The following is a 14,555-nucleotide window of genomic DNA, read 5'->3' as shown; positions in this document are numbered from 1 at the left end:
GGAAAATTTCAATATACCTTTAGTCAGAAAAACATACAAATAATATCTTCCAGACCCTACAAAGATGTTAATCATACCCCCAGTTATCTAACTCAAGACCTTATAGTTCATTTTGACACCTGGGAAATCATCAGGTCTTCTAGAAACTTCCCAAAGTTCTGGTTTGTTCCCCTTATAGCCTTAACTTCCACAATAAGTACTCGTGGTGTTTTTACCAACATAACCCAGGCAAGAGCAGTTCCACCCCAGCAAGGGCAGTTTGCTCCACCTCCAGCTTCTCTCAGAACTCCAGAACCGACGTTGTATTGCCCTCTCAGAGGTGCCAGCCAGCCAGCACTGCCTCGTTCACAAGTATAAACAATAACTCCACAGGGCTCCTGCTCCAAGCTCCCATATTCTGGTAACCCCAATCCTTCCTCTGGATGACCTCACTATCCTCTTTTCTTTCAACCCTCCAACACTTATATAACCAATCCTCTATATCAAATCACCTCTTCTGAAGCTGTGATTCGTTTTCTGGACTAGCCCCTGACTGACACATAACACAATAGAGGTCAAGTTCAACAAAATGCTCTCAATTACAACAAGGAGACAAAAAAGGGTAGTAAAGATATAAGTGAACTGAACAATATGTTAGTATGCTTGATTCCGTGAAATACATCAAGTCTTGAACTTAACAATCAGGAGGTGGGGGAGTTTTTCCTTATCTCCAATTTTTGCTTTTTTCATATGGTTTTAGCATTGTTTTTATAATGGAGAGAGAAGAAATGGGAAGTTCTTTCATTTATTTCACAAAACTAAACCAAACTAGAATAACTAACACTGCAGTGATGAAAACATCTGGTTTGAAATGTTTGAAACATCTGGTTAGAAGCATCAAGTGCTACTTTTAAAAACCTTATCATTGCTCATGTACTAGCGTAACCATCTCCACTAACAACTTTTTCTGGCATAAATTATCTTCCTACACGGCATAAAGTTTAAGTTATCTTAAAAAGCATGGTGACAAATTGTTCACAAATTAAATTATTGCAAAACAAAAAACAAAAACAAAATCAAAACCTTACTTTGAGACCTTATTTCCATAAAATGCTATGAAAACATTTCATGAATTATGACCTCTTAAACTACAATCCAATGTCTACTGAGTGTTTTACCATTCAAAGTACTTATTCTTAGTTAGCATTTGAAGGTTTCAGAAATCTTTTTCATTTTGTGTAATTTACCAAACTTAAAAAAAAAAAAAAAAAATGGAAAGTAAAAAACAGTCACCTGTAAGAATGAAATAAATCTTCCCATTTGAATTTGGCAATCACCTTCCACCATGCTGGAATCTGTAGCTTTAAAAGGCAACATGAAGAATCATATTTCAGTTTTTTAATTTAAACTTAGTCAAGACCCAAAAAGAAAAATAAATACAATTTTTATTCATTAGTATATCTTTTAATCTGCATAATATTAAAAACAGAATTTTTATATTGAAAAGAAACATAAGACAGTCATTAATCATTCAATTAAAAATAACCATCTGTTTCACTATTTAACAAATTCAAGGGAAATCCTTATCTAGTCACAGTTCTTTTTAACTTACAAAAATATCACAAATAGATTTTAGAGAATTTGCTACTGCTCCATCACTCAGGTTTATTCCACCTGCTTATCAAACAAATAAACCAACAAAAAAATTTGAATGCTTATTTTCTCAAGGTATACATTAATTAATCATGGTAGTCCTAGAACTGTCAACTTTTCATTCATTTCAATCTCAAAAAAGGCATCATGACACTATAATATGAAATTTTAAAACTTACCTCCTTCTCCATAAAACAAGAGACCATTATAAAATTTAGTTTCTGCCTGTTAAAAAAAAATTAAATAATTTTAAAGATTGCTGTCTTGTTTTTAAATTCCTAGGCTCTCTTAGTTATCTATATTTAATAATAATCAGAGGACTATATCACATATACAAACTCATTTAAATTCAAAAACTGCTTACAAAACAGGTAAATTCAAATGATCTTTAGAATACCAAAGATATCGTTGATACTCAAAGTTATTTCTCAATTTCTTTACCCCTGTTTTTGTCTTTTCTGACCTAATTGTCCTACATCTTCCCACTAGTTCATGGGAGATAGAAAGCAATCACAAAGTATCAAAAAGGTACAGAAAAAAGAGGAAGTTTACCAACTTCTACCAGAGTTTTAATGACCCGTGGCTAAGAAAATGCAAAACATATTAAAAATTCAAACCTTTTTTTAAAAAAAATCAGTTATATTTATTATATCTAGGGACACCTGGCTGGCTTAGTCAGTAGAGCATGTAACTCCTGATTGTGAGTTCAAGCTCCATGTTGGGTGTGGAGACTACTAAAAAAAAAAATGTAAAAAATCAATTATATCTAGAAAGCCAGTATATATGGCAAATAACACAGACTTGGAAGGTATATAGACCCAGGCTCAAACAGTTACTACCAGTAAAATTAAGCCTGTTTCCTCATCTATTCCTCACATTATCTGCCTCTCATTCTAAGTATGAAGAGGGTTAGTATGGTGTCTGGCACACCATTAGTACACTCAGTGAATGGTAACCACTATTATTAGTATTAAATAAAAAATTAATTCAACATGCATTAAATCTTTATGTACACTATACATATAAGCATAAATTTGCTTTTAAAATCATGTTTTTAATAACTTAAGAGTACAAATAATTACCTCATACTTTAATTTCTTGATTTCACAACAAAGTGCAGCATAAACAGTGATGACTTTGTTCAAGACCTAGTTTCATGAATAAAAACATAAAATAAAAAGATGAGTTATAGCAGATAGCTAAAGCATTTTAAAAATAGATTTTTAGGTTAAGAAATCTATACCTTGTTTTCAGTCTTTATGAGTTCCAATAGGGAAGACTGTTCATAAGGCAAAAGCTATAGAAACAAAGGGAAAAAATCATTTTTAATTTGAAAAAAATCATGGAAATTTTAAATATACAAATCGAGTCTAGCTCCATTCTATTTAAACCTGTGTTGGACCCTGTACTTAGCACTAACACACACTGGAGACTGACGGCTAATGGGCATAGGATTTCTTTTGCAGGTGGTGAAAAGACTCTTCAATTGGGTCTGGTGATGACTGCTGCACAATTCTGTCAATACACTAAAACCCAAAGAACTACATGATATGTGAATTTCAAGAATATGAGACACATGGGGCACCTGGGTGGCTCAGTGGGTTAAGCTTCTGCCCTCCGCTACCGTCATGATCTGAGTGCTGGGATGGAGCCCTGCACTGGGCTCTGCTTGGCAGGGAGCCTGCTTCCCCCTCTCTGTCTGCCTACTTGTGATCTCTCTCTGTCAAATAAATAAATAAAATCTTTAAAAAAAAAAAAAAAGAATATGAGACATGTGAATTTCAAGAAAACTGTTACTAAAAAAGTCAATATGTAACTCAGAACAGTGTCTAATACATAATAAATGTTCAGTAAATGTTAATTATTATTTAAGTGGTAACAGGCTATGGTTTCAAAGATAAAACAAGATAGAATGATCTCAAAAAAAATTTAAAAAAGATAGAATGATCTCAAAATGGAATAGAGGAGTGAATTATTTTATTTTATTAAAGATTTTATTCATTTACTTGAGACAGAGAGCATAAGCAGGGGAGGAGAGGGAGAAGCAGACTCCCTCCCAAAATGGGCAGGAAGCCCAACATGGGGCTTGATCCCAGGACCCTGGGACCATGACCTGAGCTGAAGGCAGATGCTTAACTGACCGAGCCAACCAGGCGCCCCAGGAGTGGCTTATTTTATACATTAAAAAATTACTCCTACATAAAATTCTACTACTGAAACTAGTATTACAGTACATGTTAACTAACTTGAATTTAAATAACAACTTAAAAAAAAAAAATTACTTCCACATTAAGATACCCTAAATGGCATAAGGGAAAACGATGGAAATCTTCTATATATTCATTAGAATATGAGTGATATGGATATATGTGTTTGACAAAAATTCACTGAACAGTATATTGTAAATCCATGCATTTCACTGTATGTAAAATAATCTCAATAAGGAACAAATAAAGTTTGGAATATTCTATTCCAACCTGTTTATTTTCTTGATGAAAAACAAAGGCTACCCCAGAAGTCTGTCATTCATTAAAAACAAAACAAACAAACAAACAAAAACACACACATCTGCCTGGCTTCAAGATAAGGAAATTAATAATTTTTCTCCAAGTTTCTTTTAGTTCTCCAGATTCCAAATAATGAAAATATGCAGTTGACCTTTGAACAACACAGGTTTGAATGGCGTGGGTCCACTTTGATGCAGGTTTATCTTTTTATAAATACAGTACTATAAATGTATTTCCTTTGTGATTTTATCATAACATTTTCTTTTCTCTAGCTTACTGTAAGAATATAATACATAATACATACACGAAATATGTGTTAATTGATTGTTTATGTTATTGGTAAGGCTTTTGGTCAACAGCAGCCTATAAGTTAAGTTTGGGGAGTCTCAAGTTCTACGCAGATTTTCAACTGCTTGGGAAGTCAGCACGCCTAACCCCCACATTATTCAAGGGCCAAATGTATATTCTATTTTTTAATATTATGTCTTCAAGATATAGTACATCCTGAAAATATATACGTAAATTTAAAAATATAACAAAATCAAACCTTTAATGCTATTGGATCAAGATTGAAATCCCAAACATCACCAATTGAATCATCCAGTGCATCCTCAATTCTTCTCAACTGAGATGTATACTCCTCAAGAAATTTCCCATAATTCTTAAGCTGGACTTCAGCATGAATTTCTAAATTTAAATTTTAAAACAGTATGTAAGATGTACAAGTAATAAATTGCAGGACATTTATTTCAAATAAACTCAAAAGTCACAGCAAGGTAGTTACTAAGCATTTTTAAATATACTACTCTAGTATGTCTGGACTTCTTGAAAATAAAATTTCAAAGTTAAACAATAATTCAGCTTTTAATCTCTTCCAAATAATAAAATAATTTTAAAACCTAGAGATGTTAACCATAACCATAACTTTGGTTAACCATAAACCATAACTTTAAAGCACTATGAAAAAATTAATGTCCCATTTATCCCATAAGCTGGGGCTTTTAAACAATTTGAATAATGCCTTAGATAACTCAACATCTTGATTCTATGTTTTAGTCACAAATAACTTTTTTGCAAAAATAAATAAATAAATAAGACCTGAATAAGTATAAAAATCTGTGTTGTCATAGAAGCAAAATTTAAAAACATAATCCTTAAGTCTCTATAGTGTAAACTGTCTAAAATAAATCTAAATATTGTTTTTAAAACAGTTTTAAATCTGCTTTATCATAATGAATGTTATTTCTGTAATGCCAAAAACTTACTAAGATATTTTAATTATTTAACTATCATAATAGGGTTGGAAAAGTCAGTAAAGAACACTGAGTACAGAATACTGTGCTTATGGAAAGAGCGCAGATGTCCATCAACAGATGAATGGATAAAGAAGATGTGGTGTGTATACACACATACACACACACACACACACACACACACACAAATGGAATATTACACAGCCATCAAAAAATGAAATCTTGACATCTCCAATGACATGGATAAACTAGAGGGTATTATGCTAAGCAAAATAAGTCAATCAGAGAAAGACAATTATCATATGATCTCACTGATATGTGGAATTTAAGAAATAAGGCAGAGGATCACAGGGGAGAGAGGAAAAAATGAAATAAGAGGAAACCAAGAGGGTGACAAACCATAAGAGACAAACTGAGGGTTGCTGGAGGGGAGAGGGATGGGAGGGATGAGGTAAGTGGTGATGGACACCAGGGAGGGTGTCCCTTTATGTCTTGTAATGAGCACTGGGTATTATATAAGACTGATGAATCACAGACATCTGCTTGATGTCTGAAACAAATAATACATTATATGTTAATTAATTTAAATTTTTAAAAAGAATGAAAAAAGATACTGTGCTAATATTTAACAAATTTCCACATTAAATAGATGACTCTAAGGAGTCATTGAAATAAACTAAACAATAGAAGTATGTCTAGTCATCAAAGTTAATAAAGAAAGGGAACATTATCTATATACATAAGAATTCACTATTGCAAAGGCAGCAAATCCAATTCAGCCTCTTTTATTGATATGAACAACTATTCAATCATTGTCTTAAAAAAGGTAAAATTATTGTCTCCTCAAATCAGCAATACAAAGCAATTCTTAGATAAAGTACATTCTGACTAAAGATAAAGACCTAGCTCTCCAATCACCCTTATTTTGGCACTAATGCTCCCTATCAGGTGGATCAATTATTAAAATTGCTATCTGGTTATAGCATTAATCTAAGCAATTCTGGACGACAGTCTAGATAGGATTCATAGCACAAAAATTAACAAAACCGGGCGCACTGAATGGATGGCAATTCTTCTCTTCCCTAAAGCTCAAATTAAATAACTGCTAGAGATTCTTGAAATCGCAAGTTCATGCCTAATTCTCATTTACATGGGAAATAACCAAAGCTGCATTTAATCAGCAAATGAGTTCTTAATGACAATGCCAGAAAAGCATGCTGGCACTCAGTCTGTTTGGGAAGTCACAAAATAGTAAGCAAGAGAAAACCTGCAGTAACATTAAAGTTTCTTGCTGATAAAATAATGATTAGTTGTAAAAATAGTAAAAATTACAATAAAAAGATTTGAAATAAGGAATCCACAGTGATTCTTCAAGAGTAAAATCCCAGAAACCCTATTTTCAGCTCATCTCTACATTCTTTGTTATCTTTCCATCCCTAATGCCTAGTACAGTTCCTGATAGGGTCTGTTGACTGAATCACATCATTCTACTCTCAGCTGAACCATTTTCAAACCTAGCAACTTATTTTCATTACAATTTTTTGAAGATACGGAAGTAGGAGAACTCTGTCCATAAACTCCATATACGAAAAGGTGCAGTTCACTCTGTAACAGTAAATACAGAGTCCTCTCCACAAAAAAGTTAAAGGAATTTGTTATTACCAAGATTTTTTTTTTTTTTTTAGATTTTATTTATTTGACAGAGAGAAATCACAAGTAAGCAGAGAGGCAGGCAGAGAGAGAGGAGGAAGCAGGCTCCCTGCTGAGCAGAAAGCCCGATGCCGGGCTCGAACCCAGGACCTGGGATCATGACCTGAGCCGAAGGCAGCGGCTTAACCCACTGAGCCACCCAGGTGCCCCCAAGATGTTTTTTTTTTTAATGCTGCATAAGAGCTAATACCTTATGGAATGTTTTATGAAAAACTGCAAACCATTAAAAATTAAGCTCATGCTTCTCTAAGACGCTACTAAAACCTAATTACATGTAAGTTTTTACACGATTCTTTGTAAAGTTAAGCAAAATTCACGTGGAATTTTAAAAAACTACATTCACCTTCTTAAAAAAAAATTACATTCACCTTTTGGGAAACTGCGTTTAAAAAAACAAATTCACAAGCAGTAGGTCCCAATCTCTCCTACATCACTTAAACAGAAGAGACAGATTACCAACTTGTATTAATCTTAAATAGAATTTCACTAAAATAATTATTTGCCTCTAACTTTTGCTGCATGGAACTTAATCTGGTACGGTTCTTTGACTTCTAAGTTCAAAATGAAACAATTCGATTTTGTGAAGTAAAAGTTGCTTAATTTTTGAAGCCTTTCTAGGTGCAATGGAAGCTCTATGACATCCCTGAAAAACACCACTTATCTTAAGTAAAAGGCATAGGAGGAGATAAATTGACATTCGCTGGCTAATTTTTACCGTGTGAAGAGCGCTTTCTCCCTGTCTTGTAGGTTGTATGAATATGCAGGAAAAAAAATACTCAAACTTCCAAAAGTTGATTGGAGGAAAAGTAGAAAAACAGGAAAGCGAAAACAGGAACCCGACCTCTGCCCGTTCTAGAACTGAACGCTCAGCACAGGTGGCGAAAGCGCCGTGAGGCCGTAGGCAAGGCCGGCCTCGGCTCCCTGGGCTACTGGGCCCTGGGCGCGCCCCGCCCGGCCCCGGGCTGTGGACAGCGGACGCCGCTGCTCTGGGTACCGCGGGCTCCAACTGAGAGCCGCCGCCCCAGACGCCAAGCCCTGCCTCACCCGGCCTGACGCACCGCCACCGGGACCCCAACCCCGAAAGTAACGTTCGAGAGCGCGTCCCTCTCGCACCCCAAGGGGCAGCAAGTGTCCCGGACCGGAGGGCTGCGCAGCGACCGCGACGCAGAGCCCTCCCGCAGGAGCGCTGCCGGAGCTGAGGGGGGCCGGGGAGCATCCACCCGCAGCCCTTGCCCTGCAGCTCTCTTACTCTGTGAGCCGTCGTCAACGCGGTCGAACTCCCAGTCCGGGGAAAGAGTCTCCACCGCCATCACCCCGGCACCTCCCCCAGTCACAGCCCCAACCAGCCCGGGCGACCACGGCGGCCTCACCCCGGCTGCTGTCACGGCACGTGACTTCCGGGCCCAGCCCGGGCCCCGCCCCCGCTCGCGAGGGCAGGCCGGGCTCAAGGCCCCAGCGAGCCGCGGGGGCTGCTGGGAAAGCGAGTCGGCTGGGGTGGCCAGAGGCGGCCGTTACATCTTCTGCAGCACTCGCGGCGTCCTCCCGTGGTGACTTGGGCCTCGACACCACTCACTTCACATCTCAAGCCATATCGATGCCTTTGACTTCGCCCTGTTGTCCCCAGGCCATTTTTAATACCTGGGCAGTTGTTCCATCGTCTAGCCTGGGAAGGGTAAAAGTGATGGGGTAGTGGCTCAACCGGAGGGCGTGGTCCTCGAGTGGGTCGCCGTCCAGGCGCTAAGAAGAAGCAGGAATTGCCAACGCCCTCTCCGTCACCACCAACCGAGCTCCTGCGTCGCTCCTCTTGCAAGTCCTATGCTGAATGTTCTTGAGAATAAAACGGTGTGTGAGAGGCGGAGTTACTTTACGAACACCCTAGCGAGGAATTTTACTACTCTGCTTACCTTGCCCTCACGGATCCTCCGCCCTCTCCTCTTAAAAAGGCAGAGAGGGAAGAAGAAGCGCTATTTAAGTGTATTCTAAAATGCTCGTACCTCCTAACTGGCTTTTCCGCAAGCGGGGAACTGTGTTACCCAGTAATTCTACATGTATACGGATGTTTGCACAGTAGCGTTCATTGCTGCATGGTCTTTAATACATATTACTGTATGTATACTAATGAAATGATCTTAAAAGGCATCAATAGGGAATAATAACATAAAATTTAATACATCCATATTATGAAATACGTTTGTAGAGACATGGGAAACTGACAGAAGGTGATTGCGGAGTAGTGTGTATTTGTGGTTACATTTATACTCATGTAAATGTGTTTGTGCATATGTGGGTATAATTGCATAGAAAGATAACTCAAATCTCACTAACAGGATAGTGGTCTACTGGGAGAGTATGTGTTAGAGATTAAAAAGAACCCCCATTGGGCTCCTTGCTCAGCAGGGAACTTGCTTCTCCCTCTGCCTGCTGACCACCCCCCCCCAGCTTGTGTGCTCTCTTTCTCTCTCTGACAAATCAATACATAAAGTCTTTTTTTAAAAGCATACCTTAGAAAAATCTTTTAATTAGCATGTTAAAGCAATTGACAAGAACACATCTAGAAATGGACAAGCAAAAAGTAGACAAGTAAACCTACTTGCAGTTAAAAACTAAGAGAAGTAGACAAAGTATAATAATTACTTTAAAAGATCTGAAAGAGGTGCGCCTGGGTGGCTCAGTGGGTTAAGCTTCTGCCTTCAGCTCAGGTCATGATCACAGAGACCTGGGATCGAGCCCCGCATTAGGCTCTCTGCTCAGCAGGGAGCCTGCTTCCCTCTCTCTCTGTGCCTGCCTCTCTGCCTACTTCTGATCTCTGTCAAATTTTAAAAAATAAAAACGATCTGAAAGATAATGAAGTCTGAAAAGCACAGGAAAATGATTCAGAATTCTGAGTGTACTCAGAATTTGCGGTTGAGAATTATGAGTTTGTGGTTTTCTGCCTAACAGTGTCCCCCACCCCTTCAAGTCAAGAAATGAAACACTGTCCTACCAGCTCAAGGGGGCAGCAAACCAAGTTCAGAATTGTTGGCAGAGAAACTGGAAATTCGAGGGACCCAGAGAGGAGATGAGATTCAAAACCTTAGTGTAAACATTGCGCAGATCCCTGGTTAACCATCAAACTACGTGCAGAGAGCCTACTGAAATCACAGTCAAGAGTCCTTAAAAACACCTGCACTAGCTGAGAGGCATGCTTGCTGCCCTTTGATGATGCATATATTCCCCACCAGATGTGCACCTTGGGTAGGAAAAACCTGAAGCCCTTTGGGTTCCAGACGGCAGAAAACAGAGGTTGGGCTGGCAGAGCAGCTTGAAATTTAGAAGAGAAAACTGATAATCAAGGGAATTACTAAGGAGGTGAACCCCAAAATCTGAGCAAAAACGTTGGCCAAACTGTTGTCTAAATGAATTGAACAGAAATATAAGCTGCTGCCCTCTGCAGGGTTTGAGTCCAAGCAAATTCACTCTTTTCTAAATAAAGTCCCCTGGGGCACCTGGGTGGCACAGTCGGTTAAGTGTCTGACTCTTCGTTTCGGATCAGGCCCTGATCTCAGGGTCATGAGAAGGATCACTGAGTTGGACTCTGTCTGTGCTCAGCATGGAGTCTGCTGGAGAGTCTCTCTCCCTGTTCCTCTGCCCCGCCTGCTCATTCTCCCTCTCTACCTCTCTCTCAAATAAGTAAATCATAAAAAAATAATAAATCAATCAATCAATCAATCCCCCAGTAGTTTTTTTTAAGAATGTAACAGAATCCAGACTATGAATTAACTTTTTTCCTTTCTTTTTTTTTGGGTGGGTGAACAATAAAATTTAGTTAACCAAAACCTGACAGAATAGAAAGAAACAATAGATGTAATTATAGTTGGAAATCTTAATACTTATCTCAATATTTCATATGACAAACAGAATATAAGAGAATAAACAATTGAACAATACTCAACCAACTTTCCTTAGATCATATTTACAAAACATTCTACACGACAACAGTAAAAGCAGACTTTTTTTCAAGTATACAAGGAAGGCCATTTCCTAGGTCATAAAACAAATTTCAATGCATTTGAACGGACTGAAATGTGATGATTATATTCTTTGACTGCAATGGAATCACATAGAAATCAATAACAGAAGAACCTCTTCTGTTCTGGAAAATCCCTAAACTTGAGCACAAGTCACCAGGGCATTGTGCAGAATGAAGAAAATCTACAAAGTTATACACTATGAGATTCCATTTGTTTGATAGTCTTGAAAAGATAAAACCACAGGGACAGAGAACAGACAAAGATTCTCAAGGTGAGAAGAGTGATTGGTTAGCCATGACTGCAAAGGGCCAAGGGAGTTTTGGAGTAGGGAATGGAATGTTTCTGTATCCTGACTACAGTATTATTACATGAATCTTTATGTACATTAAAACGCATAAAACCATACAGCAAAAATGAAATCAATTGTTAATTTTAAAACATGTAGTGGTGGGATAGGCCTTCACATGTGTTTGGCTTCAGGACTCAAATGATGTCAGGTCTTGGATTTTCACTATTTCTTTTCTTTCTCTTCCACAATTTTTGCTACATTCTTTAGGACGCATACGGTAGCTCTTGGTAGTTTCAGGTTCACGTTATCACAACAACAAAAGTGATGCAAATGGTACACTTAACTGAAAGTTTAAACAGAAGTCCTAGAATTAGATCTTGCTGGACTTCATTAGCCTTACTAGGATCTTGTGCATAATTTGAACCAATCATCATAATTAAGGGGATGGGAGAGATGTACTAATTGGCTTAGTGCAGGTCATATGCCCCACCCCTGAATTTCAGGGGGATAAGGGGGAAAGAAAACTTCATAGGAACCACAAGGCCTAAGACAGGGGGAGAAGCACATCCTCACATGGAAGGGAGGATAGTTATCCTGAGAAGCGGATTTTAGATGGTAGGTCGAAAAAGCAATACCTAGTTTGTATACCAGCCAGTCATTTGGTCATTTGCAGTCAAGCAGATCACACTGTTGCTATCTGCCAAGTACTAGAGCAAATAATTATTTATTACAATAGTATGATTTTTTCTTTTTAGTGTTTGGGTGGGTTTTAAAAAATCATCCTATCTGAATCTTTTTATTTTATGGCTCTCATAAGAATTTTGTTTTTGAAGCAATGACAATCTTTGCCTTTTAATTAAAGAGTTTAGCCCATTTTCATTTACTGCAATTACTGGTACATTTAAACTTAACCCTAACATTTTACTAATTTCTTTTCATTTTTTCCCCCAGCTATTCTGTTTCTTTCTCTCTCCTTTCTCGCCTTCTTTTCAACTGATTTTTAAAAATAATTCTACATATTACCTTTACAATTTTACACTCTGTTAATTTGGTAGTTTTATATTGTCATTATATACAGTCATTCGGGTTTTCTAAATATAGTATCATGTCATCTACAAATAGTGACCGTTTTACTTCTTCCTTACCAATTTGGATGCCTTTTATTTCTTCTTCTTGTCTGATTACTGCACCTTGGACTTCCAGTAGTATGTTGAATGAAAGTGAGGAGAGTGGACACCCTTGTCTTATTCCTTATCCTAGAGGAAAAGCTTAGAGTTTTTCACCATTGAGTATAATGTTTATGAGCTTTTTTATATATATGGCCTTTATTGTATTGAGGTATAGTCCCTCTAAACCCACTTTGTTGAAAGTTTTTGTCCTGAGTGGATGCTGTATTTTGTCAAATGCTTTTTCTGCATCTATTTGAGATGATTGTGTGGTTTTTATCCTTACTCCTGTTAATGTGATGTATTACATTAATTGATTTGCAAATATTGAACCGCCCTTGTAGCCCTTGAATAAAACCCACTTAACCATGCTGAATGATTTTTTTTAAGATATTGTTGAATTTGGCTTGCTAATATTTTGTTGAGGATTTTTGCATCTATGTTCATCAGAGATATTGGCCTGTGATTTTCTTCTCTTGTCATGTCTTGGTCTGGTTTTGGTATCAGGGTAATGCTAGGCTCATAGAATGAATCTGGAAGTTTTCCTGCCTCAGATTCTCTCAACTTTTTTTTAGGGAGACACAAAAATGACTTTATTTCACCTTCATTTTTGCTGTGTCTAGAAATCTAGGTTGGCAGGGCTTTTCTGTTTGTCAAACTTGAATTGCCTCTGGTCTAACCACTAGTTATCAAGAGAACAATATCTTTGGGGCGCCTCGGTGGCTCAGTGGGTTAAAGCTGCTGCCTTCGGCCCAGGTCATGATCCCAGGGTCCTGGGATCGAGCCCCACATCGGGCTGTCTGCTCCGCAGGGAGCCTGCTTCATCTTCTCTCTCTCTCTCTCTCTCTCTCTCTCTGCCTGCCTCTCTGCCTGCTTGTGATCTCTGTCTGTCAAATAAATAAATAAAATCTTTAAAAAAAAAAAGAGAACAATATCTTTAATTCTTACAGAAGAAAATCTTAGACATCATTAATATTTCATTATATGTGGATAGACATAAGGTCTACATTTCCTGAAGTTGGGAGTCGGAGAATATAACTATGGAACCCCTACTCAGAAAAAAACCACACTTCTTGCCCACCTCTCCCAGTATACACAGATCACAACAAATAAAATGATTATTAGCATTTGGAAGCTTAAAGGAAGCTAGCCAAAAGTCACAAAATGCTCTTAGGGAAATGGGCTGAATTGGCAAAGAGCAATTTTCAGAGCAAAACTCCATGTTTGCTGCCATTCTCCAGGCTTTAAGGATTTATTTTCTCTCTCCTTCTTAAACACATTCATTCATTCATTCATTCTCTCTTTCAACAAGTACTTTTTGAGCTCTGCTAAGTGCTAGATATTGTAAATCCTGATAAATTTGACATGGACTCAACCTGCGAGAAGCTTCTAGTAGAGCAGATGATAGGTACACAAACACCAATAAGAGAATGAGATGTCAGAAGAGACGCATAATCAAAAATCTTCCTCGTTTCAGAGGAGTGAAAGATTCCTTAGGGGAAATAAGGGGGTTAAGGGAGGAGAAAATCAGGAAAAATGCCTCCAGGAGGCAGCCCTTGAGTTATACCTTAAAAGAAGGAATTTGATCATGCTGAGATGGGGACAAATGACAGATGATAAGCTTTTCAGGGAATCATTGTCCAGGGAAGAATCAGCATATACTAGAGAGTTAAGCTAAATTACATGTGCAAAGGAGCAGCAAGAAAATGAGAAAGGAAAAAAAAAAAAAAAAAAAGCCAAATTGCCAATGGCCTTGAATGCCAGGCTAAGGAGTTCTGTTTGCAACTAGCGCTTAGCTAAAGCGTGTCTGAGCATTCTTTCTAGAGAGATAAGGGGAAAGGGTGGGTATCTATCTGTCTGTCATCTATTGGGGACCAGCTCTGTGCCAGGCACTTTGCCAAGTGCTTTATACACAGTCTTTCTTAAAATCCTTTTATTACAAGATAGGTACCAGGATCCTACATAGCCAAGTGTCTCCACCCTTATCT

The 14,555-nt window shown here is 37.8% G+C and overlaps 1 protein-coding gene across 2 annotated transcripts in view; it reads right to left on the bottom strand.

The window, feature by feature from the left end:
* Positions 1–8,506, bottom strand: part of WASHC4 (WASH complex subunit 4) — a 62,505-nt gene extending 53,999 nt beyond the window's left edge. For both annotated transcript variants that reach the window (XM_047739674.1, XM_047739675.1), the window contains exons 1-6: positions 8,352–8,506; positions 4,687–4,826; positions 2,876–2,929; positions 2,715–2,780; positions 1,812–1,857; positions 1,273–1,340 (exon numbers count right to left, since the gene is read on the bottom strand). In XM_047739674.1, the coding sequence (XP_047595630.1) occupies positions 1,273–1,340; positions 1,812–1,857; positions 2,715–2,780; positions 2,876–2,929; positions 4,687–4,826; positions 8,352–8,412 (435 nt within the window). In that variant the 5' untranslated portion in view covers positions 8,413–8,506. The remainder of the gene's footprint in view (positions 1–1,272; positions 1,341–1,811; positions 1,858–2,714; positions 2,781–2,875; positions 2,930–4,686; positions 4,827–8,351) is intronic.
* Positions 8,507–14,555: the final 6,049 nt, after the last annotated feature.

Source organism: Lutra lutra, chromosome 8 (genome assembly GCF_902655055.1).
Source record: "Lutra lutra chromosome 8, mLutLut1.2, whole genome shotgun sequence".
Lineage (NCBI taxonomy): Eukaryota > Metazoa > Chordata > Mammalia > Carnivora > Mustelidae > Lutra > Lutra lutra.
This window is presented reverse-complemented; position numbering and strand designations above follow the sequence as displayed.